At 39.5% G+C, this 27277-nt stretch overlaps 1 protein-coding gene across 6 annotated transcripts in view; it reads left to right on the forward strand.

The window, feature by feature from the left end:
• The window catches only part of phf20l1 (PHD finger protein 20 like 1), a 121100-nt gene continuing 93823 nt past the window's right edge, over positions 1-27277 (forward strand). For 2 of the 6 annotated variants that reach the window (XM_063057745.1, XM_063057791.1), the window contains exons 1-5: positions 704-957; positions 4199-4288; positions 11184-11306; positions 19029-19200; positions 26025-26109. In XM_063057745.1, the coding sequence (XP_062913815.1) occupies positions 11224-11306; positions 19029-19200; positions 26025-26109 (340 nt within the window). In that variant the 5' untranslated portion in view covers positions 704-957; positions 4199-4288; positions 11184-11223. Of the gene's footprint in view, positions 26-695; positions 958-2660; positions 2782-4198; positions 4289-11183; positions 11307-19028; positions 19201-26024; positions 26110-27277 lie in introns of those variants that run through there. The other 4 variants (XM_063057755.1, XM_063057765.1, XM_063057782.1 and 1 more) reach the window with 4 other exon arrangements.

Below are 27277 nucleotides of genomic sequence, written 5' to 3' on the forward strand. Positions count from 1 at the left end.
AGGATTGTTGGAATACAAGCATTAGGTCTGTATTCTTTAGACTTTAGATATTTAAAGGATACACAACCTCTACAACTCTAGAATGAAGGGTGTTCTTTTGAAACATATACGTAGATCCTATGGAAAGTCATAGATTAAATGTTGGGATGTTTCCTTTCATTGAATGAAGGGCCAAAATTTGAAAATTAAAAGGCAGTCATTTAAAACGGAAGTGTTGATTAATTTCTTCTCTCAGAGGGTGATGAATCTCTTTGAATCCCCAAGGAGTTGGAGAGACGAGCCCACTGGAGATAGTTAACAAGGAATTAGATACATTTCTGAACCATCTGGGTGCTAGGGGGATCTGGTACAGAAAAGGAAGCCTGGGGTAGATTATCAATGTTCAATAGGGTGGTGGGGCTTGCAAATTACCCCTGCTCCTATTTTCTTCTGAAATTTTTGGATGGAGTCAGTGAACCCCCATCATCAGACAGGTGACACAAGCGATTCTGCAGATGCTGGAAATCTTGGGCAACACACACGTAGGGTCTCGGTCCGAAATGTCGACTATGACTTCCCTCCGTTGGCTGACCTGTCGAGTCCCTCCAGCATTTTGCGGGCGACCCTCAGCATCGAGACAGGTAAAAGTCTCGACATCCCCGCGCACTCAGGCAGAACGAGCGGACGCTCGGTGTGCGCGCTGACGTCACGGGGAGCGCTTGGAGATGGTGTGAGGGTTGACGTCGCGGTGTTTTGAAAGGAGGAAGAAGGAGAGAGGAGTAGGGGCGGCAGTACGGAGGAGCGAGGGCGGTTTCTGTGGGCGATTGATGGGCAGCAAATGTCGTTCAGCCTTCGCCAGGTCCGCTCCAAGCTCAGGCAACCGAGTTCGAAGGCAGCGAGGGGCGGGGAGTGGTAGCCGAGCTTCGTTCCGCGTAGCTGTGTGAGCGGGAGAGGTCGGGCGAAATATGAGGGGGGAAGGTAAGGCCTCAGCCAGCCTGGCTCAGCTCACGGGGGAACGGGCACCCACTATTTGGGGCACCACATCCCACAGGATTACCTGCTGAACATCACACGCCGCTCATCAACAGTCGCCCACTTCTAAAACAATTAAAATCACGCTGACTGTAAAGTAAATTCCTGTAATGTTCGCAGTTTAAAATTACAACTGAAGTTTGAGTCATGGATATTTCTCAGAAAATTACCCTGTATAAGTAGGAGTGGAAAATCTAGGGCGAGATCTTTTACAAATGTATTGCAAAGGAAAGTACAGGATCATGTGGCAAGTGCCACAAGTACCATATGACAGATTATAAATATCTGCTGCAAATGCAGATTGCATTTAAAATTGTAAAGGATGTAAATACGGTATTTTATAAACTCAAAAAATATATACAGATGAATATATGTTCTATAGCAAGTAACAGCGTAACCCCTTGACAAAGGGAATAGGATGAAAATGCTGAAAATCAAAAATAAAATGTGTATCGAAAGCCTAGTAAGAATAACATGTTAAGAGCAAACTTCATGAAATTTGTTATAGATATGTCTGTGATTGTTTGGACTTGAAGTAGTTAGCTTCATGATGGGATGTATCTGCAGGCTGGTGGGTATGAAATTGAACTCAGTGTAAAGAAAAAGTTTATCATTTGGAAATAAGTCTGTATCTAAAAATTATAGGACTAATGTGAAATATCAATTTATATGTAAAGTATTTGAAGTAGTCAGAGTGGTTTTTGGTGTACTGACACAAAAATCCCTTAAAGGTGTTTGGTGTGATACCCTTCATAGTGCGGATGCACATACAGGTCCTCTCTAACTTAAGAAAGCCCAACTTGCATACAATTTGTACATATGAGCATTTGTGACACTGGCATTGCCAACTATTTCAGGCATCATTTGCTAAGTTAGAGCTCAGTTCACGTCTGCATTTCTGACTTGCGAACTGTGGGTTATGAAGTATTCACAGGGACAGGAGCTGCTGTAATATGGGAAGTACCTGTACACTGGAGGGTGAGGAGGCAGATATTTGTGTACTCTTAACTGGAGATATTCTTTGGAAGACTTAAGGATTCTTTTTAATAAGTCACTTCATTCGCTTTTACTTAAGGTGAATGGATAATATGACCTCTCAGTTATTGACACTTGTTGCTGAAAATAAAGGCAGGATAAGGACTGAGTTGTTATGAGCTCTGAGGTTTGTTTTTATGGATCTGCCCAGCCTCTTAAGCGTCATAGCATATCAAGACCTGGAGCTTTTCCTGAATATCTACCAATGATGGTGGCCATTGTTCATGTTTAAATTAGTATAGTGGGTTTTTGAATAGTGTTTTGAGTGTCATCACCTCCACCCTGTGAGAGTAAGAAAAACACCACAGGTTGACTTCACTGATGACCCATTGAGGAGTTTATGAGTTAAATGTGATAACAATGTTGTGACTTGAAGTGACATCAAGCAACTCATTTAACACTGAATTTGGAATTTTCACAACAGAGCATTGACTGACTCATTTAGGTGATGTAGGCTGAAAAATGACATGCTGTTAATAAGGTTAGTACTTTGTGTGAGCCCATTCAGTTACTGTTGTCAGGTTACTTGACCTTGGTAGTTTCAGAAAGCAGCTCAATATCTTCATTTGAGCAATTAGTGATGGTAAATTTGAGTATAGATTTTCATTTCACAGTTATTGAATTTTCAAGGAAAACCAGGTGAAGTGAAAGGACAGAAGAATTGAGACTTCAAGTTCACGAAACTAAGAACCAGATCTGTGAATGTATTCATTGGAAAAAGAAACTTGGTTTTGGGTAAGAATATACAAAAATTGAAATGCAATGAAACATCTGTATAAATAGACCAAGGTTGGAATACTTCATCCTGGTTTGGAAGAATGTTGAAACAAAATGGGTGCATTAGATTTGAGAAGATGCTGCTTTGTAGTAGTTTCAAAGAGTTGTAGAAATGTCTGTTAAAACATATTTTAACAAGGTGGTTAAGAATAATTATGATACGAGGCAGTATAGATAGAAACAAATTAGAACCCCATTATGGGAGGAAATACAGACAGTACCATTTATTTGAACAAGTTCTTTTCCATGTAAATGCGAACTAGTTTGGGATTGCTTTTGATTGAGAATCCTGATGCTGTCTGTTGCTTATGATTTCCTCTGCACTTGGGATCCCTGTGATGTCCTCCAGTGGAGTAATACAAATTTGCAGCTGTTATCAGCAGTTGCACTTGGGAATCTGCCCACTTCATGTGCTCCAGTTGAGTTGAAGTGCAGTAACTTTGATTTGAATGGAGACAAATGGCTGTCAAAGGCATGATTGAGTATTAGGTACCTTCCTTAATTAAAACCCATGTAAATTAAAAGATTGTTTTAGTATTTATTAAGTATTCTGAAATATTTTTTGTTTAATTTTTGTATCTTAACTTTGTGTTTGGATATTCCTTATCAAATAATGGTTCTCCATTATTTGTGATAGAGGAGATTTAATTTAGCTAACTGTCAACTATGTTCTTCAGATGCTCAATCATGGGTGGTTTGTTCTGTTTCCTCACCCCACTGTGGTGGTTTTGGCCTTGTTATTAAGGGAGGACCAGGACATTACTTAGGAGTACGTTGACACTGTGCAATCAGACATTTTTTGCTGCGTTCCTCCCATATTTGCTGTGTGTTGCTTCTGGTAATTTTTGTGTGTTTTGGCTGGAAAATCTGTTCAAGAGGCCCAGAATGAAGGGGTGAAGGCAAAAAATACGACTGTAATCTTTCCCCCCCACGGAGAGTTTTGAAGCTATGGAATACATTTTACATGGACCATATCAACATTCAAAAATAAATTAAATGTGACAGAAAAAAAAATGGGATAATTGAAAGATTTTTACTCTTTTTGTCTGGAATAACGATAAGTAGCAGACTTTTCATTTCGACCCCACTGTAAAACGTAATAATGTGAAATGGTTGGACCACATCTGGATAGTATGGGTCTATGGAGCTGAGGTTTATTGCAAACTTTTGAAGTCATAGTATTGAAAAAATCATATGAAATTTGGTGTGACTATTTCAATCCAAATAGTGGGAAAAATACTAAGTGAATTATTGTCAATAGGAAGTCCAAATATTTGTAATTTATTGCTACTTCTACACTATAATGCTCACTGAATGATATGCATTATTATTAGCAAATTGTCTGTAACAAATTTGTAACATTTATTGTTTTCAGGGATGTCTTTCTACATAGACAACATTTGCTGCAGTGTTGATGTATGATGGAGATAATAATGTTGAATAGGAAATGAAGATAGAGGGATTGGTGAGTATGGTGACAACTTAAACCACAGTTCTTAGGATCCATTCATGTGCATGTAAGTGCCCTTTCCTTTGTGATGCTCTGTGTTTTGAAGCTCTAGGTTCATTTTTTCTATGTATACCTGGTTTATAAGTTGATCAGCTTCTTTCTTTGTAATGTAATTCCTACTCTGCCGGTGTGTTCTCTTTTCTTGTTTAAAGCCTTTTGTCATTTAGCACACGCTTGGTAAAATAAAAGTTATTTTATCATTTCTAATTACTAGAAGTAGAATGGGTTACTTGACTTTGACAGAATATGATGTCTAGTATGAGTTAAAAATAAAGTACTAGAGACATTTGGCAGATCAGGCAGCATTTGTGGTTGGGGAAACAGTTACTGGTTTAGGTTGAAGGTCCTGCTTCAGAACTTAAGCCTATCTCACCTTCCTTAGATGCTGTCTGGCCTGCTTTAAGTTTTACAGTTTTTCAATTTTTGTTTTAGTTTTCAATACTCAACATTTCAATGTTCACAATTTATTAAAAAAATTTAGTGTAGATTTATCTTGCAGACCTCAGTTACTTTTCATTCTACTTTCACATAATCTGAGATCTGGAGATGCTGTGAAAACCATAATTGGTATATAAACACTATTTAGTAGCAGAAATAGCCCACACTACCTTAAAGACACTCAGTAGCCATTTTATTAGCTACACCTGTATACCTCTTTATTGCGAATATTTAATCAGCCGATCATGGCAGTACCTAATGTATAAAAGCAGAAGAGCATCTCTGAACACAACATGTCAAACCTCGAAGTGGATGGGTTACAACAGCAGAAGACCATGAATATGCGCTGAATGGCCACTGTATTTGGTATAGGGGCTGAGTGTATATTGAAGCACTTTGCTTCCATCTCTTTGGAAGGTTCCATGGAGTTCTGAGGCAAAACCTTTCATCTCACCTTTCTTAAATGTGATTTTTTTTTGTTAAACAGTAATCCTTGACTTTAAATTCTCCTACAAGAGCATCCTCTCCATGGTCATCATGTTCAGACCCCTTAGGATCTTTTGTTTTAATTGAGGCCATTGTGCCTCCAGTTCTTAAAAGGCAAATATACCCTGTATTTCTTGATAATAAAATAAAAAAAATGAATTTGTTACATATATTCACAAATCCAAATAGATAACACTGGAAATACACAGGCTAGGCAGATCTAAGAAACACAGTTTGGGTCAGTGACCTTTCATTAACAATTTTTTTTCCTTTTTTTTTATCATTTATTCACCTTGTCACTAAATTACATAAGGGTTGGGGAAACACTTATTAGTTCTTGTTTTAGAGATAGCACAGCTACAGGTCCTTACAGCCCACTGAGCCCACACAGCGTAATTACACCAATGTGACCAATTAACCTACTAACCCATACCATTTTGGGAAGTGGGAGGAACCTGAAGCAGCCAGAGTAAATCCATGTGGTCAGAGGGAGAACATTCAAACTCCTTACGGACACCGACAGCAATTGAATCCAGGTTGCTGGCACCAGAAAGCATTACACTAAACCACTGCACTACAGTGCTGGCCCCCCCCCCCCCCAGTTATATTTGACTGATGTGTGATGAAAGCTGTACTGTGGCCATCATGCAGCTTCTCAGCTGCAGGATATGGACCTGTGTGTGGGATAGGGACTCTCATATTTGTTTCTTCCCACATGTTAAAAAAGTCATGCTGGTGAGTTATTATCCCTTAGTGTACATTAGGGTAATGGGGAAAGAAGAATCAAAGGAGAGTTCTTGGATGTGTGTTGCAGAATAAGCTTGTAGGGGTACAAGGAAATTGGGAGAGGGGAAAGGTTCTGCTCATTTGGCATCTAGCATGGATCAAATAGACCAAATGCATTTCTGTGTAAATGCAGAAAATTAAATACTTTTGGTATAAGGATAAAGATTATTTGGAAAATAGGTTTCTGAATGACTCAATATCATGAAATTGTCAAAGGAGCTATATTTTAAGAATACAATGTTTTATCATTGACTGGCAGTGGAAAGGAAGACACTTAGATGAAAGAAATTAAGACTAAAGTTAAGGAACGACAAGGAGGTAGAAAACATTAATCGGAGATGTAAAAAGGGCCTCAGACAGTAAATGGGTACGTAATAGAAATCAGAAAGTAAATAGTCTAAGTCACAAAGGTAGTTGCGTAATGGGGGTGAGGTGTGGGAGAGGGAGTTAATCTACATGTAGAATTGCCAATTCAAGTGATCAGTAATAATATGGAGGATGAATTCATTGAGTGTATAAGATGTGTCCTAAATCGGAAAACTGGGGAACCAAAGAGGGAGGAGGTTATTTTGGATGTATTATTATGTAGTTGAAAGTTAATTGATGATTTCGTGGTTAAGGAGGCTTCCAGATTTAATTAGCGCAGTGTGATATATAATAGTCAAAGGTGATTTAATTCAGTTTAAAACCAGGGTCTTAAATCTGATTCAGCAATTCATGAGAGCATGAGTTGCCTGCTGTAGCTTGAAAGCTTCCTTAAAGAATATGGCGGCAAGTAAACAACAGCCAACATTAACTGTATTAAATTGTAGCTTACAATTCATAAGACAGTACCCAAAAGAGGAAAATGGGCCTGCTTCTCCTATCCAGAATTTAAAAAAACAGCATTAGGTCATGGGCTGTACAATCTTGCTGAAAAGCAGTAAGGCTGAAGACTGGGAAAATGTCAGACTTCAGCAAAGGACCAAGTGCTGGGCAATGGAATTAATCTCGAAGGGCACCCGGTGGTCATTGTGGATTAGTTGGGCCAAATGCCTGTTTCCATGACAGATGATTCTATGAGACAAACAGATTGCTGAGGGAAGGGAAAATAGAATACAGTATTTGTTTATTGAGAAGCGTTAAAACAGAATGTTGGAATTTCCACAGTTATATAAAACGAGACAAGTTGTGGGTTGCTTATAGACTAAAACAGAAATTATATTGGTGAAAGAAAATCGTAAATTAAACAAATATCTTGTAAAGAACTACATAATAGGCTCAAAGAAGATAACCTTTAGTTTAAAAATAGCATTGGAGATATTAACAATCTATGTGGAATATTACAATCCATTATTAAATCAAAACATACTCATAACGTCCAAGACTCATTTTTGCATCAACTCAGAAGTGCTACTTGTTGAACTACTGTAAACTTCATATGAGTACTCCAAACTATATTTTGATGTTTACTCAATTGTGACATGGGAGAGATGTGCAGGTGATGAAAAAAACGCTTAAACCCGTCAAAAGAAATGCTGGTAAATGTAGAACAAATGATAATCTAGGAAATAAACGAGCACAGATGCTGGAATCTGGAGCAACAGGATCCTAATGTAGGGTTTCCACTTAGATGTCAACATTTCTGCATCTCCTCACCAGTTTAAAAAAAACAGTTGCATCTCATCCTGCTGAGTTCCTCCAGCAGATTGTTTAAGGCAGAGGTTCCCAACCTTTTTTATGCCATGGGCGCCTACTGTTAACACATGTCCATAGATCCCAGGTGGGGAACAAACTTTAAGGGGAGTATGATGATGATGGCCACAAAATGTCTCAACGTTGCACATGTTCCAGTTGGACAGCCAAGATTTTTAATGTACAGGTATAACCAAGCTGGGTAGAGAACTAATCCCAGGAATAAATATAGCAGTATTATCAGGAGAAAAGGAGATATGAAGGAATGTTGTACAGTGAGGACATTTGATACAGTACCACAGAGATGTTAGGAGAAATTACGTCATGTGAGGTGGCAAGCTCAAGTGAGTTTCTCTGAACAAGGGTTAGAATGCATATATTGCCTAGAAATTCATCCTTGAAATTTATTTTAAATGGCAGCAATACCACATTGTATCCTTACGTAGTTGGGCCCTTAGCTCCCAGTGGCACATTGGCTATCATTGGCTTCCTGTTTCCATCATCATCTGAAGTCAGTGGTATGGTTGGAGTTCATCAATGATTCTGCAAAACATTGCATTCACTGTACAGGGGATTGGCCTGTGCAGCTTCACCAGACTTGCCTGTTTCCACCTCTCATGACTGGCACATAGGTTGGACTTTGAGAGGTATATTGTACTCTATTCTTAGCTTAATTCTATCAGTTTTAACGTATTTTGGAGATGTACACTCTTGTTTAGCACTCTGAACCAGGGATGAATTTCTATGTACAGGTTTCCCCCGCCATCCGAAGGTAGAGTGTTCCTATGAAACGGTTCGTAAGCCGAAATGTCGTAAAGCGAAGAAGCAATTACCATTTATTTATATGAGAAAATTTTGTGAGCGTTCACAGACCCAAAAATGACCTACCAAATCATGCCAAATAACACAAAACCTAAAATAACAGTAACATATAGTAAAAGCAGGAATGATATGATAAATACACAGCCTATATAAAGTAGAAATACTTCTCTACAACGATTGCCTGCACAGATCTCCGTAGCGAAAATCTCACGCAAGCGCTGTTGGCATAAATGCGCTCTCCAGTAACCTTTAAACTATGAAGCTGCCAAATCTACCAAATAACACGTAAAAATACACAGCCGATATAAAGTAAAAATAATGTATGTACAGTGTAGTATCACTTACCGGAATTGGGAAAACAGCACCGAGCATATTGATGATGGTGTGTTAGACTGAGTCGTCGCAGGCTGGGTGGTGCAGTGGCCCCCACCCTCTGGGCTGCTGACCCGATACATTGCCGCGAAGAACGCAGCGGTAGCTGGGAGGCACACAGCACATCGTTAAGAAAAAAGCCAAAATAAACATGCTAATTAATTACGTGCTAGGCGGCACCTAATTAATTAGCATGTTTATTTCCGCTTTTTTCTTAAAGATGTGCTGTGTGCCTCCCGGCTACCGCTGCGTTCTTCGCGAATCGGTACAGTATCTGTCCGGGGCCCGGGTGTTGGGGTGGTGGGACACGGGGGTGTCATCTCATCGTCTGTTTCCATTAGAGCAGATGGCTCATCTTCTCCTATGACTGCCCGCCTCGATGTCGAAGGTCGAGGTTCGTCGTCAGCTGTGGCTGATGTGGAAGGCTTGCTTGACTGCTGAGCCTCGCGCATTTTTCTATCATACAGTTGTTTGTAAAAACTCAAACCGTCCTGCAAATATCCCCTAAACCTACATACCCTTTCAAAATTAAAGTCGTACTTTATCATTGCAGCGAAAATCTCACGCAGTTGCTTCACTTTCTGCATTCGGTTTCGATTGTTATCCTTCCCTCTTCCAATTGCATCAGCTCTTCATCTGTCAGTTCTTGGTCATGGGATGCCAAAACCTCTTCAACATCATCTTCGTCACCTTCCACAAGCCAAACTCACTTTGTCCTTGCTTCGTTCACCACAATCGAAACGCTTAATTATGTCCAGTTTTACGCTAAGTGTAACACTCTTACTCTTCCAGGCTTTTCCGACACCTTAGAACTCACCTTGCTAATGGCTGCTCAATGCAACGTGTTTAAGCTATGCTATTCCGAATCCGGGGCAGAGCGGCTGCTCGAGGCGTGCGCTGCCTTTTATCCCGCGCTAATTTTTTCGTGCGCTGCCTTTCTTCATAACAGTGAAAACACCTTCTGAAAGCGAAACAGGGTACTAATGTAGGTCTTTCGTAACAGTGAGTTTTCGTAAAGCGAATGTTCGAAAAGCAGGGGACACCTTTATATAACTTTTTGAAACAGATGAATGGTTCTTGGTCTTCTATTAAAATCAAGGATGAGATGGATATTTCTGACTCATCAATTTGCAGCGCTTGGGTCAGTCAGGACAGTGATATGTGGAAGGTGTCCAGACATGCTCGAAAGTTGCACTTGCATCGCCCTCCTCTTCCCCTACCAGTTTATTCTTATCTTCATGAGATATGACATTGCCAGTTTTTGAGGGCAGCAGGTAATGATCAGAAAATAATCAGAACACATTTCAACAAATAAGGGTGAAGGCCCTAAATAATTTTCTGCTTGGGTGTCACGAATTCCCCCCCCCCCCGAGTTATGTGATTGGATACTAGTACTACACAAGGCAAAACATTTAACATGGCAAAAAAAATTTAACTCCACGTTTAGTCACCTGTTTCTTGATGTCTCTTTCATCATTTTCTTAGTTTGATACAAATATTTTCCCTGCCAATGTTTTATCACACTCAGAATGGATTGACTGGATGTAAATAAAAATGTTCAGTTATTAGAAGATTAATTTTAGCAAAGCATTTGCCAGGTAGTGCATGGCCTGTTTTATTGTCTGTTTCCTAAGAATTGCCTTAATTTTGCTGAAAGTTCAAATGTGTTGCATATTGGCAATGTGCCATTTATAGAACCTTCAATACTTATTTAATTAAATAACAGAATAAGTAAGATTGACAAAATAAATTGCTGTAACAATTATCAAATCAGTGCAGAAGATTTGTGGTTAGAGAATAATGTGGAATTGTATTTGCAATAAAGTCTGACCATTGCAATTTCTTTGTTCAATTTTCATCATGCTTCATCCTTTGATTATGTGTCAACCTGTGGACTGAGTTCCATCTCCAACTGTTCCCCCCCCCCCCATAAATAATACCCACACCTTATCATCCTGTTCTCATTCTGCCTTCTCCCCTTTCTGCTTCTTCTCTAGGCTCTTCCTCTTTGTGCTCCTACTTTTGCCCCCATCCCACTTCATTCCATTCACTTCTTTCAGTATTTTGCATAGCATGGAATAATTGACCGTTCTAGAAAACACAACTTGCTTGGCTTGGTGTATAATTCCCTTCCTTTTTCTACCAGGAATTCAAGCCATTCTAACCTATTTTATATTTAGCTTAGGATCTCCATGAGCTGTTCATGGGTTCTTGCTCTCAAGGAAAAAAGTAAACTTACCTAAATGCTTAATGATAATTTGTTTTTCCATAGGCAATAGAAAGGGGTAATTGATTAGAGGAGAGAGATAAGGATGAGCAAAATTCCTCCAAATCGCCCAGGAATTGTGTTTGCAGTGGGGGCCCGTTTGGAGGCCCAAGATTATCTGCAGAAATGGTATGTATGTTCTCTTATTGTCAACAGTTTTGGGCTTCATACCTCAGAAAGGGCATGTTGTCATTTGTGAGAGAGTTCAGAGGAGGTTCATGAGGATAATTCCAGAATGAAGGGGTTAACATATGAGGAGCGCTTGGCAGCTTTGGGCCTGTACTCACTGGAATTTAGAAGAATGTGGGGGGATCTCATGGAAACCTAACGAATGTTGAAAGGACTAGATAGGGTGGATGTGGAGAGGATGTTTCCTATGATGGGGGTATCCAGAACTAGAGGGCACAGTCTCAAAATTGAGGGGGTAACCTTTTAGAACATAGGTAAGGATTTTTTTTTAGCCAGAGAGTGGTGAATCTGGAATACTCTGTCACAGACTACAGTGGAGGCCAAGTCTATGGGTATATTTAAGGTGGAAGTTGATAGTTTCTGAAGATATGGAGAGAAGGCCAGTATACGGGGTTGAGTGGGATCCGGGATCAGCCATGACAGAATGGCGAAGCAGACTTGGTGGACAGAATGGCTTAGTTCTGCTCCTATGTCTTATGGTCTTATTTTTCCATTTGTGAATAAACGTGATTTTTCTCTGTTTCATCCAACTTTATCCATGATAGTAAAAATAAACTTCACTCATATCTGTGAAGCTTGATTTGATAGTCTTAATTCAGATGTAAAGATCCTTTAAGCTAGTGCCAATTAACAATGGATGCTTTCATAGAACTTTACTAAATGATCAAGAGGAAAAAAAGACAATAGAATGATGGTTCTCATGAAAGGAAAATAGTATTATGCTGCATCATGAGTACTACATCAGAAATTGGCACAAGGAATCCAAAATGAATACTCCATTAAAAGTGCTCCTCGGATGGATCAGTAGGCAATGGTTAAGACCACTTCTGCTAGGCCTGCATATGCACAGGCATGCAATGTGTATGGTAGTGGGATAAGCATAAAGACTCTTGTTGTTTTGCTATATCAACGATTTGGATATGAATGTACGAGGCATGTTTAATAAGCTTGCTGATGACATAAAAGTTGGTGGTGTTTGGGGTAGGGAACTTGGTCAAAGGTAGAATATAGGTCAAGTGAAAAGTTGGGTTGGAGCATTAACAGATGGAATTTAATCCGAACGAATGCAAGGTGATGCATTTTGAGAATCCAGGTAAGAGTAGGTCAGGTATAATAAATGGCAGAATATTAAAGAATACAACATAAGACTTTTGAGTCATTGAATCTGCTCCAGCATTCAATCGTTGCAGATTTATTATTCCCTCTCAACCCTGTTCTCCTGCCTTTTCCCTGTAGCCCTATTAATTATGAAACTTATAAAAACATAGAAAATAGGTGCAAGAGTAGGCCATTCGGCCCTTCGAGCCTGCACTGCCATTCAGTACGATCGTGGCTGATCATCGAACTCAGAACCCTATACCTATCTTCTCTCCATACCCCCTGATCCCTTTAGCCTCAAGGGCCTTATTGAACTCCCTCTTAAATATAGCCAATGAACTGGCCTCAACTGTTTCCTGTGGCAGAGAATTCCACAGATTCACCACTCTCTGTGTGAAGTAGTTTTTCCTCATCTTGGTCCTAAAAGGCTTCCCCTTTATCCTCAAACGGTGACCCCTCGTTCTGGACTTCCCCGACATCGGGAACAATCTTCCTGCATCTAGCCTGTCTAATCCCTTTAGAATTTTATACGTTTCAATCAGATCCCCCCTCAATCTTCTAAATTCCAGAGAGTATAAGCCTAGTCGATCCAGCCTTTCATCATATGAAAGTCCTGCCATGCCAGGAATCAATCTGGTGAACCTTCTTTGTACCCCCTCTATGGCAAGAATGTCTTTCCTCAGATTAGGCGACCAAAACTGCACACAATACTCCAGGTGTGGTCTTACCAAGGCCTTGTACAACTGCAGTAGTACCTCCCTGCTCCTGTACTCGAATCCTCTTGCTATGAATGCCAGCATACCATTTGCCTTTTTCGCCGCCTGCTGTACCTGCATGCCCACTTTCAATGACTGGTGTACAATGACACCCAGCTCTCGTTACACCTCCCCTTTTCCTAATCGGCCACCATTCAGATAATAATCTGTTTTCCTGTTCTTGCCACCAAAGTGGATAGCCTCACATTTATCCACATTAAATTGCATCTGCCATAAATTTGCCACTCACCTAACCTATCCAAGTCACCCTGCATCCTCTTAGCATCCTCCTCACAGCTAACACTGCCACCCAGCTCCGTGTCATCCGCAAACTTGGAGATGCTGCATTTAATTCCCTCCTCTAAGTCATTAATATATATTGTAAACAACTGGGGTCCCAGCACTGAGCCTTGCGGTACCCAACTAGTCATTGCCTGCCATTCTGAAAAGGTCCCGTTTATTCCCACTCTTTGCTTCCTGTCTGCCAACCAATTCTCTATCCACGTCAATACCATACCCCCAATACTGTGTGCTTTAAGTTTGCACACTAATCTCCTGAGTGGGACCTTGTCAAAAGCTTTTTGAAAATCCAAATATACCACATCCACTGGTTCTCCCCAGAGTTATTAAACTCTGCTTTAAATATACCTAATGATTTGGCCTTCACGGCAATGAATTCCACAGACTCACTTTTCTCTGACTTAAAGAAATTCCTCCTCATCTCTGTTCTAAAGGGAAATCGTTTTATTCAGAGGCTGTGCCTTCTGGTCTGAGACTCTCGCAGTGCTCGAAACAGCCTCTGCATGTGCATTCTATCCAGATCTTTGAATGTTCAGAAAGTTTCGGTGAGATCCTTCTCATCCTTCTAAACTCCAGAGAGCCTTCAAACACTCCTAATGCATTAACTCTTGCATCTTAAGATTATAGTTGTAATCCTCTTCTGGACACTCTCCAATGCCCTCCCTTGATACCAGAACTTCTCTCGATACTTTTGTGGTCTGACCTGTGGTTTTAAAGACTCAGAAAATAATCTACGCCTTCATTCCTTCTACTGAAGAGAGTGACCATGCACTTCCCATCTGTCACGCTCTGTCCATTGTCCCAAAATGTTTAAGTCCTTCTGTAGACTCCCTGCTTCCTCAACATTACCTGCCCTTCCAGCTATCTTTATATCATATGCAAACTTGGCTGTAAATCCAATACTGCCATCCATGTCATAACACTTGAAAGGAAACTCACACAGGCTACTGGGGACCACCACTAGTCACTGGCAGCCAACCAGCGAAGAACCCCTCCCCCTTATTCCCACACTGCCTTTTGCCAGTCAGTTGATCTGCTGTCCATTCGAGTACTTTTCCTGTAATACCATGGACTTCTATCTTGTTTTGCAAGTTCATGTGCAACACTTTAAATGCCTTCTAAAATCTTAGTAAACAAATCTGTTGATTGTCTATTCTGATTGTTACTTCCTCAAAGAATTCTAACTGACCTGTCAGGCAAAATCTCCCCTTGAGGAATCCATGCTGACTTTGGCCTATTTTATTCTGTGATTCCTGTACCTCAAAACCTTATCCTTAAAAATGGACTTTAAAATCCATTGAAATCAGCCTAATTGGCCTATAATTTCCTGTCTTTTGTCTCCCTCCTTTCTTAGTGGAGTGACTTTTTTTTTGCATCTTTCCAGTCCTCTGGAACCATTGTAGAATCAGCTGATTGTTGAAAGATCACTACTAATGCCTCCACAATCTTGTCAACAAACCTGGGTTATAGTTTGTCATGTCCAGGTGACTTACTCATTTTCAGACCTTTCAGCTTCCTAAGCACCTTCGCCGTAGTAATAGCGACCACACTCGCTTCTGCCTCCCAACCGTCAGGAATCTGGCAAGTTGCTGCTATCTTCTATAATGAAGATTGACACAAAATACTTATTCACATTGTCTGCGATTTACTTGTTCCTATTGCTGCTTCCATTGGTTCCACTCATGCCTCTGTTGTACTATATGTATCTGGAAAATCCTTTGTTATCCTCTTCTGTATTATTAGCTAGCTTACGTTCATAATTAATCTCTTCTCCCCTTATTGCTTTTTTAATTGCCTTCTGTTGGTTTTTTACAAACTTCTCTATTCTTTAATTTCTCACTACCTTTTGCAATATTGTATACCCTTTGCTTTGCTTTTGTGCTGCCTTTGACTTCCCTTGTCAGCCATGGTTGTGTAATCCTTCCTTTAGAGTGCTTAATTGTGATTAAATGATCCTGTGTTTTCGAAATTGCTTTCAGAAGCTCCTGCCATTGCTGCTCTACCATTATTTCTGCTAATATCTCTGTCTAATCAGTGTGGGGCAGCTGCTCTCTATAGTTACCTTTGCCTTTGTAGTTAACTTTGCTCAACTGTGTTACTGATATATCTGATTTTTAGTTTCTCCCCCTCAAAATGTAGAGTGATTTCTATCATAATATGAGCAGTGTCTCCTAAGAATTCCTTTGTCTTAAGCTTCACAATCAAATCTGGTTTATTGCACAACATGAAGCACAGAATTGCCTTTTCCTTCATGCGCTCAACCTAAAAAGCTGACTTAAGCACTCTACAAATTCCGTATTTTGGGATCCAGCACCAAATTAATTTTCCCGGTCTACCAACATATTGCTGTCTCCTATGGCTACCATAACATTGCCTTTTTTAATCTCCAGTTGTAGATGAATGGTGATGAACAAAAGGGACTTCAGAAGTCAGAGGTCTTTAGTTTTCTGGAAGTTCCAACAGAAGTTGACAGTGTGGCAAAAGAGGCATATGGCATGCTTGCCTTCATACATTGGACATGCAATATAAAAGATGGGACATGTGTTTCAACTTTACTAAACACTGGTTGCCACATGAGGGAAAATGTGGTTGTGCTGAAGAGAGTGCAGAAGAGTTTCACCAGTATGCTGTTTGTAGTTATGTGGAGAGAACGAATAGGCTATTTTTCCCTGGAGCAATGGTGATCTGAGAAAGGTATTTAAAATTGTAAGAGGTATAGGTACATTACGTAGTCAGAATTTTCTTTCCATGATAGGATATGAAAAAAGACGACACAGTGTGAGGAAGGAATTTTAAAAGGTGTCTGAAAGGAAAGTTTCATAACACAGTGAGGTTGAAATCTGGAATTCTGCCAAAGAGGTCTTAGAGTCATGTACAGTCACTGTTGAAACATTTAGATATGCACTTAAATAGGCAAGACTTGGAAGGATACGCACCAGATGAGAGCAAATGGTAATTTGGTTTATAACTGTCACATGTACTGAGGTACTGTGAAAATCTTTGTTTTGCATGCTGGCCATACAGATAATTTCCCTTGAACACTGCATAGAGATAGTACAAAGGAAGATAATATTAATGCAGAATAATGTGTTACTGTTGCAGAGTAAGAGCAATGCAGGCAGACAAATAAGTTGCAAGGTCATAATGAGGTAGATTCTGAGGTCAAGAATCCATTTTATTGTACAAGATGGATTTTTGTCCTGCAGTCTTGTAACGGCAGGATAGAGGCTGCTCTTGAGCTAGATTGTGCACGCTTTCAGGCTTTTCTATCTTCTGCGCCCATTGACCAAGGTGGAGGTGTCTTTGATTAATTTGGCTGCTTATCAAGTGTAGGTGGTGTCCATGGAGGGGAGGCTGATTTCCATATGTATTGAGCTGTGTCCACAAATTTGTGCAATTTCTTGCTGTCATGGGAAGAGCATTTGCTATATTAAGCTGAGGAAAAGATCGTTGTCATGACACCATACAACTAGGTTCTCTATTTCTCTATTAAGTGTCATTTGCAAACTTGTAGATGGCATTAAAGCAGAATCTGGCCACACAGTCATAAGTGTACAGGGAGCTGAGTTTGAGTGCTGAGGATATAATCTTGTGGGGCACCAGTGTTAATTCTGATGGCGTTCAGCTTATTCTTACATTGTGGTCAGGAAGTTAAGGATCCAGTTGCAAAAGGAGTTGTTGAGTCCTGTATCTAGGATTTTGGATATGAGTTTGCTTGGAATTATGGTATTAAAGGTTGAGCTGTTAACTAATAGTCTAAGGAAGGTGTCTTTACTATCCGGTTGCTCCAGAGACAAGATGAGGGCCTGGGATTAATATATATAGCTGAAAGATTGGCATTGACATTATTGGTCGATGGGGCCCATTCCTGTGCTGTAATCTGTCTGACTTTTATCTGTTTCTTACCTCTTTACTGCAAAAAACACTTTTTTGAATGAAGCAGGACTCAACAAATCTAGGTGTTTCATGCACAGTAAGAGCAAGTCCAAATTGAATTCTCCTAAACTGTGTTCCTTTTGTTCAAGTTGTTTTTAAAGATACATTCTCAGAATTTAGACATCACTTAAAAGGTAATGTCTGCTTGTCTTTGGGAAGGTACTGATAACCCTTTTTGAGCCACCAAGAAGGTCAAAGGCAGCAAATTCATGGGAGCACAATCACCTCAGGTTCACCTCCAAGATGTAAACCATTCTAGCTTGGAAATGTATTGCTGTTCCTCCTTTATCATGGGGTCTACATCTTGGAAAACTTCTTTCCAAGAGCACTATGGAGTACCTTTACCAGGGTAGTAGATGCTCTCCACCACTTTTTTCAAAGCTTGTTAGGATAGGGAATAAATGTTGGCCTTACCATGAATGCCATATGTTGAAAAATGAATAAAATAGAAATTGCCTTGGCAATTGATTGAACTGTGGTATATCTGTGCTAGGATGCTGTGTGGCCTGAAGACAAGCTCAGTTGTGTTGTTGACAAGATACAATCATAGAAAGTTTGGTCTTTAATGTTTGTCTCGGTTGAGAAAGAGTCCAGAAAGGAGTTATTTTGCTCTCCTTTATCAGAGATAATTTTCCTGTATTTCTGTGGAATAAATGCTGCTACTTAAAAATAAACCCAATCCTAGATGTGGTTTGAGTCTTTCTGCACAGAGGCATGAACTTGTTCATTATCTGAATTACAAATAAAACTGAACTCCACAGAAGTTTTAACAGCCTACTTTTGATGACACACACTGATGAACCAGTTGATGTCCTTCATGTATTGATATGTGGATTCTGCAGAATTGAGAGGATTATTTAAAAACATAATCTTTGAGCTGAGTAATATCATGCAACATTTCAAGCGATCAAAATTGTTATCTTTGTTTTTCATCTTAGAATTAAAATATTGATTTTGTTTTCCATTCAAGTAAATGATGTAATAATTATAGTGCTGTTAATTATGGGCGGAAATGAAAATAATGTTGAGAGAAGTATAATTGATGGTAAAATAAGTAATAAATGTTTTACCCATTCCCTTTTTGGAAGCAGTGATTCTGCAAGATTCGGATTAAATAATGTTGAAAGCAATTCTGGTCCTTTGCCACTTGCTTCACATACAATCATACTGGAAAATTTCATGGTCTATTTAACAATGAGGAATGGCATTTGAATTAGTCACTGACCTCCTGTGTCTCTTTGCCACAGTTCCATGTCCATTGAGGAATCTATTTCTAAGGTTTGCTGTACATGTTGTATTTTTTATTCTCTTTAACTGAGTTGGTTCTATCTGTGTTACTATTATGCCAGTGAATTTCCACTGAGCAAACATGAGAAAGAATTGATCTTGATTCTTTAGTTCATTGATGCTATTCCAGTCAGAAGAGTTACTTGGAGAAAGACTTGCACGTGAATTTATGATGGTAGCCTTTGGTTCAAATTCAGTTGGGAGCTGATCATGAAGAAGAATCAATTTGCATTGATTTGTTTCATAATTATCATGTTATCTGTTGTCTGTGTTATTTCACCTGGAGGTATACATCACGGATCGAAAAGATTGACTATGAGCAAGGAAAATTGCTGATCCACTTCGAGAGATGGAGCCATCGGTATGATGAATGGATTTACTGGGACAGTCATCGCCTACGACCTCTTGAGGGGAACTCAGTACAAAAAGAAGCACTTAAAGATGAGGAAGAGATTATAGTGAGTGAAAGCTTTGAATTTAGATAATTTGCCCCAAGTTGATTCCTTCCTGAATAAGTTTAGGTTGCCAGTGGACATTTTTTTAACCAAACATTGTGGATTGTGTAATAGAATTACTTGAGGAAATAGTTGTTGCTGGTCATCCCATTTTTTTCTCATCAACTTATGACAGTCTACAAAATTTTTTAAAAAAGGTTCCAGATCTTTCAACTGGAAACTGGCAATTGCACCTGAAGCTTCCATCTTTCAAATTCGACCTGTTTAACTGTAAATTTGGCAATCAGAGGGCAAGTCAGAAATTCTGAATATCGCAGCTGATTATACCAATTACAAGTTAACTGTTTTGCTGGGATTTGCAGACCACGCATGTTGTTTGGAGTTGCAACTGTCTTGAATTTGCTTGTTCCACATCTACATAAGGCCAATTTTGCTTGCAGAGTGTTCCCTGGCACCAGTTGCTAAGGCCGTAAGTGATATTAGGGTTTTGAGTGATATGACCAGGTAGGGTAGTTGGACCTGAATATGCCTTTACCTATGAAGCACTTCTGGAGCCTTTAACAAATGGATAAACTCCTTACTACCTGTCAAAGCTGTCAAACCTTTTCATTGTTTTTGAATGTCTTTGAAAGTTAAACAGTTAAAATAAATGTTGTACTTTTTTCCAAAGTAAACAATCAAAATTGTCACTGATATTTTACGTAAAATACAGTGCCTGTAAAAAGTATTTACCCCACCCCCCCGGAAGTTTTCATGTTTTATTGTTTTACAGTATTGATTCACAGTGGATTTAATTTGGCTTTTTTGACACTGATCAATAGAAAAAAAAACTCTTTTGTGTTAAAGTGAGAACACATCTCTACAAGTGATCTAAATTAATTACAAATATAAAACACAAAATAATTGCTTGCATACCTATTCACCCCCTTTAATATGACACATCAAATCATCACTGGTGCAGCCATTGGTTTTAGAAGTCACATAATTAGTTAAATGGAGATCACCCTTGTTCAGTCAAGGTGTTTCAATTGATTGTAGTAAAATTACACTTGTATCTGGAAGATCCAACTGCTGGTGAGTCAGTGTCCTGACTAAAACTATACCATGGCAAGACAAAAGAACAGTCCAAGAAACTCCATGAAAAGGTTGTTGAAAATCACAGGTCAGGAGATGGATGCAAGAAAATTTCCAAGTCACTGAATGTCCCTTGGAGTAAGTCAATCATCAAGAAATGGAAAGAATATGGCACAGCTGTAAATCTGCCTAGTGCAGGCTATCTTCAAAAACTGAGTGGCCGTGCAAGAAGAGGACTAGTGAGGGAGGCCACCAAGAGATCTGCGACAATTCTGGAGGAGTTACAAGCTTTAGTGGCTGAGATGTGAGAGACTGCACATACAATAACTGTGCTTCGCCAGTCACAGCTTTCTGGGAGAGTGGCAAAGACAAAGCCACTGTTGAAAAAAGCTCACATGAAATCTCGGCTAGAGTTTGTCAGAAGGCATGTGGGAGACTGAAGTCAGCTAGAGGAAGGTTCTATGGTTTGATAAAACCAAAATTGAACTTTTTGGTGATCAGATTAAACGCTATGTTTGGTGTAAACCAAACTCCGCACATCATCAGAAACACATCATCCCTACTGTGAAGCATGGTGGTGGCTGCATCATGCTGTGGGGATGCTTCACTGCAGCAGGCCCTGAAAGACTTGTAAAGGTAAAGGGTAAAATGAATGCAACAAAATACAGTGAAATCCTGGAGGAAAGCCTGATGTAGTCTGCAAGAGAACTGTGACTTGGGAGAAGATTTGATTTCCAGCAAGACAGTGACCTTAAACATAAAGCCAAAGCTACACTGGGCTGGCTTAAAGCAACAAAGTTAATGTCTTGGAGTGGCCAAGTTAGAGTCCAGACCTCAATCCAATTGAGAATTTGTGACTGGACTTGAAAAGGGCTTTTCACTCAAGATCCCCATGCAATCTGACAGAGCTTGATCAGTTTTGTAAAGAAGAATGAGGAAAAATTGCGGTGTCCAGATGTGCGAAGCTGATAGACCTATCCACACAGACTCAAGGCTGTATTTACTGCCAAAGATACATCTACTAAATACAGACTTGAAGGGATGAGTAATTATGCAAGCAATTATTTTGTGATTAATAATTGTAATAAATTCAGAACAATTTGTAGAAATTTGTTTTCACTTTGACACGAAAGTGTCTTCTCTGTTGATCAGTGTTGAAAAGCCAAATTAAATCCATTGTGATTCAATGCTGTAAAACAATAAAACATGAAAACTTCCTGTTGGGGGGTAAATACTGCATGTTGTTTTGTGGCAGCACTAAAATGCAAGGACAAAATTAATGCAAACTAAAGTATTACAAGATAGTGTTCACGGACTGTTCAAGGAGGAGAAAGTGTCAAAAGATAGAATAAAATGATTAAACATGTGTAGATTAAAACAAATGCAAATAGCATCTTTTTCAAAAAGAAAAATCACTTGATATCTCTGTTGTCCTCATTTAAGACCATAAGAGAACTAGGCCATTTGGCCTATTGAGTCTGCTCTGCTTTTTCATTATGGCTGATCCATTTTCCCTCTCAGCGCTGATCTCCTGCCTTCTCCCCATATCTTTTCATGCCCTGACTAATCAAGAATATATCAAAGTCTGCTTGATACCCAATGACTTGGCCTCCACAGTCACCTGTGGCAAATAATTCTACAGGTTCACCACTCTCTGGCTAAAGAAATTTCTCCTCATCTCCATTCTAAAAGTATGTCCCTCTCTTCTGAGGCTGTATCCTTTGGTATTAGACTCCCCCACCATAGGAAACATACTCTCCACGTGCACTCTATCGAGGTCCTTTAACATTCAATAAGGTCACCCCCTCATTCTTCTGAATTCCAGTGAGTAGAGGCCCAGAGTCATCAAACACTCCTCATATGATAAGTCCTTCAATCCTGGAATCATTTTTGTGAACCTCCTTGAGCACTCTAATGTCAGCACATCTTTTCTTGGATGAGGGGCCTAAAACTCCTCACAATACTCTAAAAGTGAAACCTCACCGGTACTTTATAAAGCCTCAACATTACATCCTTGCTTTTATATTGTAGTCCTCTCAAAATGAATATTAACATCGCATTTGCCTTCCTCAGCACCAACTCAGCCTGCAAATTAACCTTTAGGGAATCCTGCATGAGCACTTCCAAGACCCTTTGCACCTCAGATTTTTGAATTTTCTCTCCTTTTAGAAAATAGCATAAGCTTTTATTTCTTCTACCAAAGTGCATGACTGTACACTTCCCAACAATGTATCCCATCTGCCACTTCTTTGTTCATTCTCCAAATCTGTCCAAGTTATTTTATAGCCAACTTCCTCAAAGTTACCTACCTCTCCAACTATCTTCATATCCTCCACAAATTTGGCCACAAATCCATCAATTCCATCATCCAAGTCATTGACATACAACGTAAAAAGAAGTGGTCCCAACACAGACCCCTGTGGATCACCACTAGTCATTGGCGGCCAACCAGTAAAGTTCCCTTTATTCCCGCTCTTTGTCTCCAGCCAATCAACCAATGCTTTTTTCCATGCTTATATCTTTCCCGTAATACCATGGCCACTTAACATGTTAAGGTGGCACTTTTTCAAAGGGCTTCTGAAAATCCAGTTACACAACATTCTCCGATTCTTCTTCATCTATCCTACTTGTTATTTCTTAAAAGAATTCTAACAGATTTGTCAGGCAGGATTTTCTCTTAAGGAAGCCATGCTAACTGTGGCTCATTTTATCATGTGCCTCTAAGTACCCCAAAACTACATGCTTAACAATCGATTCTAACATCTTCCCAACCACTGAGGTAAGACTAACTGGCCTGTAATTTCCTTTCTTCTGCCTCTGTCCTTTCTGGAAGAGTGGAGTGACAGTTGCAATTTTCCATTCCCCCTGAAAGATGTCAGAATCAGTTGTTTCTTGAACAATCATTACTAATGCCTCCACAATCCCCTTAGCCACCTCTTTCAGAACCTGTGGGTGTATACTATTTGGTCCAGGTGACTTATCTACCTTGAGAACTTTCAGTTTTCCAAAAACCTTCTCTGTAGTAATGGTAACTTCACACACTTCTACTCCCTGACACTTTCAAATTCCAGCATACTGCTGGTGTCTTCCACAGTGAAGTCTGATGCAAAATACTTTTTCAGTTCATCTGCCATTTCCTTGTCCCTGATTGCTACCTCCCCAGCATCATTTTCCAGTGGTCCGATATCTACTCTCACCTCTTTTACCCTGGAGAAAATTTTTGGTATCTTCTTTAATGTTATTGTCTAGCTTACCTTCATATTCTCTTCTTTTCCTTGTTTCAGACATTTTCTGTTGCCTTCTGTTGGTTGTTAAAAGCTTTCCAATCCTCTTAAATTCCCACTAATATTTGCTCTATTATATGTCTCTTTGGCTTTTATGTTGGCTTGGACTTCTCTTTTTGGCCATGGGTGTGTCATCTGTCTTTAGAATGCTTCTTCCTCTTTGGGTGTATATATCCTATGATTTCTGAATTGCTTCCAGAAAATTCAGCCAATGCTGCTGTGCTGTCATTCCTGCCATTGTTCTTTTCCAGTTGATTTTGGTTACTTCTCTCTTATGCCTCTGGAATTCCCTTTACTTCACTGTAATACAGATGCATCTGACTTTAGCTTCTCCTTCTCAAATTGCATTGTGAATTCTATCTTATTAGGATCACTGGCCCATAAGGGCTCCTTCACCTTGGGCTTTCTAATCGATTCTGGTTCATTGCACAGCACCCAATCCAGAATAGGTGATCCCCTAGTGGGCTGAACCACAAGCTGCTCTAAAAAGCCATCTCAATGGCCTTCTAGAAATTCTCCCTCTTGGGATTCAGCACCAACCTGATTTTGCCAATCTCTCTGCATATAGATGCAGTTATTAGGAAAGCAAGACAGCGACTATACTTCATTAGGAGTCTGAAGAGATTTGGTATGTCAACAAATACACTCAAAAACTTCTATAGATATAAACAACAGGAATTCTGCAGATGCTGGAAATTCAAGCTGTGGAGAGCATTCTGACAGGCTGCATCATTGTCTGGTATGGAGGGGGTCTACTGCACAGGACCGAAACAAGCTGCAGAGAGTTATAAATCTAGTTAGCTCCATCCTGGGTACTAGCCTACAAAGTACCCAGGACATCTTCAAGGAGCGGTATCTCAGAAAGGCAGCGTCCATTGTTAAGGACATCCAGCACCCAGGGCATGTCCTTTTCTCACTGTTACCATCAGGCAGCAGGTACAGAAGCCTGAAGGCACACACTCAGCGAATCAGGAACAGCTTCTTTCCCTTTGCCGTCCGATTCCTAAATGGACGTTGAACATTGGACCCTACCTCACTTTTTTAATATATATTATTTCTGTTTTTTTGCACAATTTTAATCTATTTAATATACGTATACTATAATTGATTTACTTATTATTTTGTGTTTTTTTTGTTCTATATTATGTATTGCATTGAACTGATGCTAGGTTAACAAATTACACGACACATGCCGGTGATAATAAACCTAATTCTGATATTGAAATTCGCCATAGCTATCATAACATTGACCTTTTGGCATGCAGTTTATATCTCCCATTGTAATTTGTAGATCATATCTTTACTACTATTTTAGGGATCTGTATATAACTCCCATTAGGGTCTTTTTTGCCCATGCAGTTCCTTAGCTCTACCCACAATGTTATTGTACCTTCTGACCCTATGTCACCTCTTTCTAATGATTTGATTTCATTTTTTTTTACCAGCAGAGCCAAGCCAACCCCATCTGCCTACCTGCCTGTCTTTTTGATGCAATGTATATCCTTGGATGTTAAGCTTCCAGCTATAATCTTCTTAAAACCACAATTTAGTGATGCCCACAACATCTTGCATGTCAATCTGTAACGGTGCTACAAGTTCATCAATCTTATTCCATATACTGCACGTATTCAAGTATAACACCTTCAGTTCTATATACGCCCTTTTCGATATTGTCTGCTTTTTAAATTGCAACCCATCCTTTTCCCTGAAATTTTACTCTATCTTCAGCCTCTCATTGATAACAGTCTCAATACACACTGCCTCTGTTTGTAAACCAACTGCCTCATGCACACAGCTCTGTTACTCCAGTTCCCATCCCTCTGCCAAATTTAAATGGATATGTTGCAGATTTTTGTCAGCCATAACCTTCTGCTGGATCTAAAAACAAATTCTTCTGTGAAAGTCCTGGGGATCACAGCAAACTCCTGTTTCACCATTGAGATTGCCTAATGGGAAAGCACAATCAGGAGATTGCAGCAAACCTTATCACGAAGTTCAGTATTTCACATTTGTGCAGTGCTACAAAGGGGTCTTGAACATATGGCGATATGAAAACAGCTATATAAATGCAGCTTTCTCCCTGAATGTACTTGGGTACCTTTTATTCCATTGTACAGTCCATTGCAGCCTTTTCTTCTCTGCAGCTTCCTCTTGTTATGGTTGCTCTGATAGCTCACTATCTCTCCCATTTATTGCTGTATACAGATGGTTTCTTCTCCCTTCATGTCATTCAGTGAGAGCTAACTAAAGAGTTTTGTGCAGTGTTTCACAAACATGATATAGGAATTGGGCAAAAGGTTGAGCATATGAATGTGTTGCCCAGGGTGTGACAAATTTCAGTAAAACTTTATCAAGTTATTTATTTTAAAATTTAAAGAAAATAGGAGAGGAGCAAACCTTTTTGGATTCAGTTCCAAAGATAACTCATTCATTTATGAAAACTGAGGTAAAAATATTTCCCCTATACAGGATTTCAAAAAAGGAGATGAAGTTCTGGCTCGTTGGACAGATTGTCGTTACTATCCTGCCAAAATAGAATACATCAATGAGGAGGGTAGGTGTAAAGAATATTTATCTGTTTCCAATCTCTAATGAAAGTTCTGTTTCCACTGAGTTACAAGTCCATGTGTCTGTTCTCCAAATAAGGGTATGAATGTTGCTAATTTAAATATTTGTACCAACTTAACGACTAGAACCTGAACCACATTGGTAATGTTATTTCTTTTTTTTACAGTGGTGCTAGAAAGTTTGTGACCCTTGTAGAATTTTCTTTATTTCTGCTTAAATATGGCCTAAAATGTGATCAGATCTTTACGTAAGTCCTAAAACTAGATAAAGAGAATCCAATTAAATAAATAACACACAAACATTGTACTTGTTCATTTATTTTTGAGAAAATGATCCAATATTACATGTATTTCTTGGAATGAGTATGTGAAGTTCTGGGGTGATGCCTTCTACAAAAGCTTTTTGGAGTCAGGTGTTTCAGTCAGTGAGATGAGATTGAAAGTGTGAGTTGTAGAGGTGCTCTGCCCTCTTTTTTTAAGAAAAGGGCGTACAAAGTCAGGTTACTGGCAGAAACTGCTCTTTTCAAGAAAGATCTGTTTATGTGCAACATGCCTCGATCAAAACAACTTTCAGAGGACTTTAGCAGAAGAATTGTAGAGATGCATGAAGCCGGAAAAGGCTACTGTGTACACTGTGTACATACATAGTGTACTAAAGCATTTCTAAAGACGTGAGTGTTCATCAGTCCACAGTAAATAAGAGAAATTGTCTGCAAGTGGAGGGAATTGCTGCTCTCCCTAGTTGTGGGCGTCTTTCAAAGATTACACCAAGGGCACAACGTGCAATGCTGAAGGAGGTGAAAAAGAACCCAAAGATAACAGCAAAAGACCTGCAGAAATCTCTAGAACTAGCTAAAGTCTCTGTTCATGTGTCCACTATAAGAACAACACTGAATAAGAATAGTGTTCATGGAAGGACACCAAGGAGGAAACCACTGATCTCCAACAAAAAAGCAATGCTGCACCTTTCAAGTATGCAAAAGACCACCTGGATGCCCTTCAATGCTTCTGTGACAACGTTCTGTGGATCGATGAGACAAAAGTTGGACTTTCTGGCAGAAATGCACATTGCTATGTTTGGAGGAAATAGGGCACTGTACAGCAACACCAAAAGCTCATCCCAACTGTGAAGTATGATGGAAGGATCATCATGAT

Source organism: Mobula hypostoma, chromosome 1 (assembly GCF_963921235.1).
Source record: "Mobula hypostoma chromosome 1, sMobHyp1.1, whole genome shotgun sequence".
Classification (NCBI taxonomy): Eukaryota; Metazoa; Chordata; class Chondrichthyes; order Myliobatiformes; family Myliobatidae; genus Mobula; species Mobula hypostoma.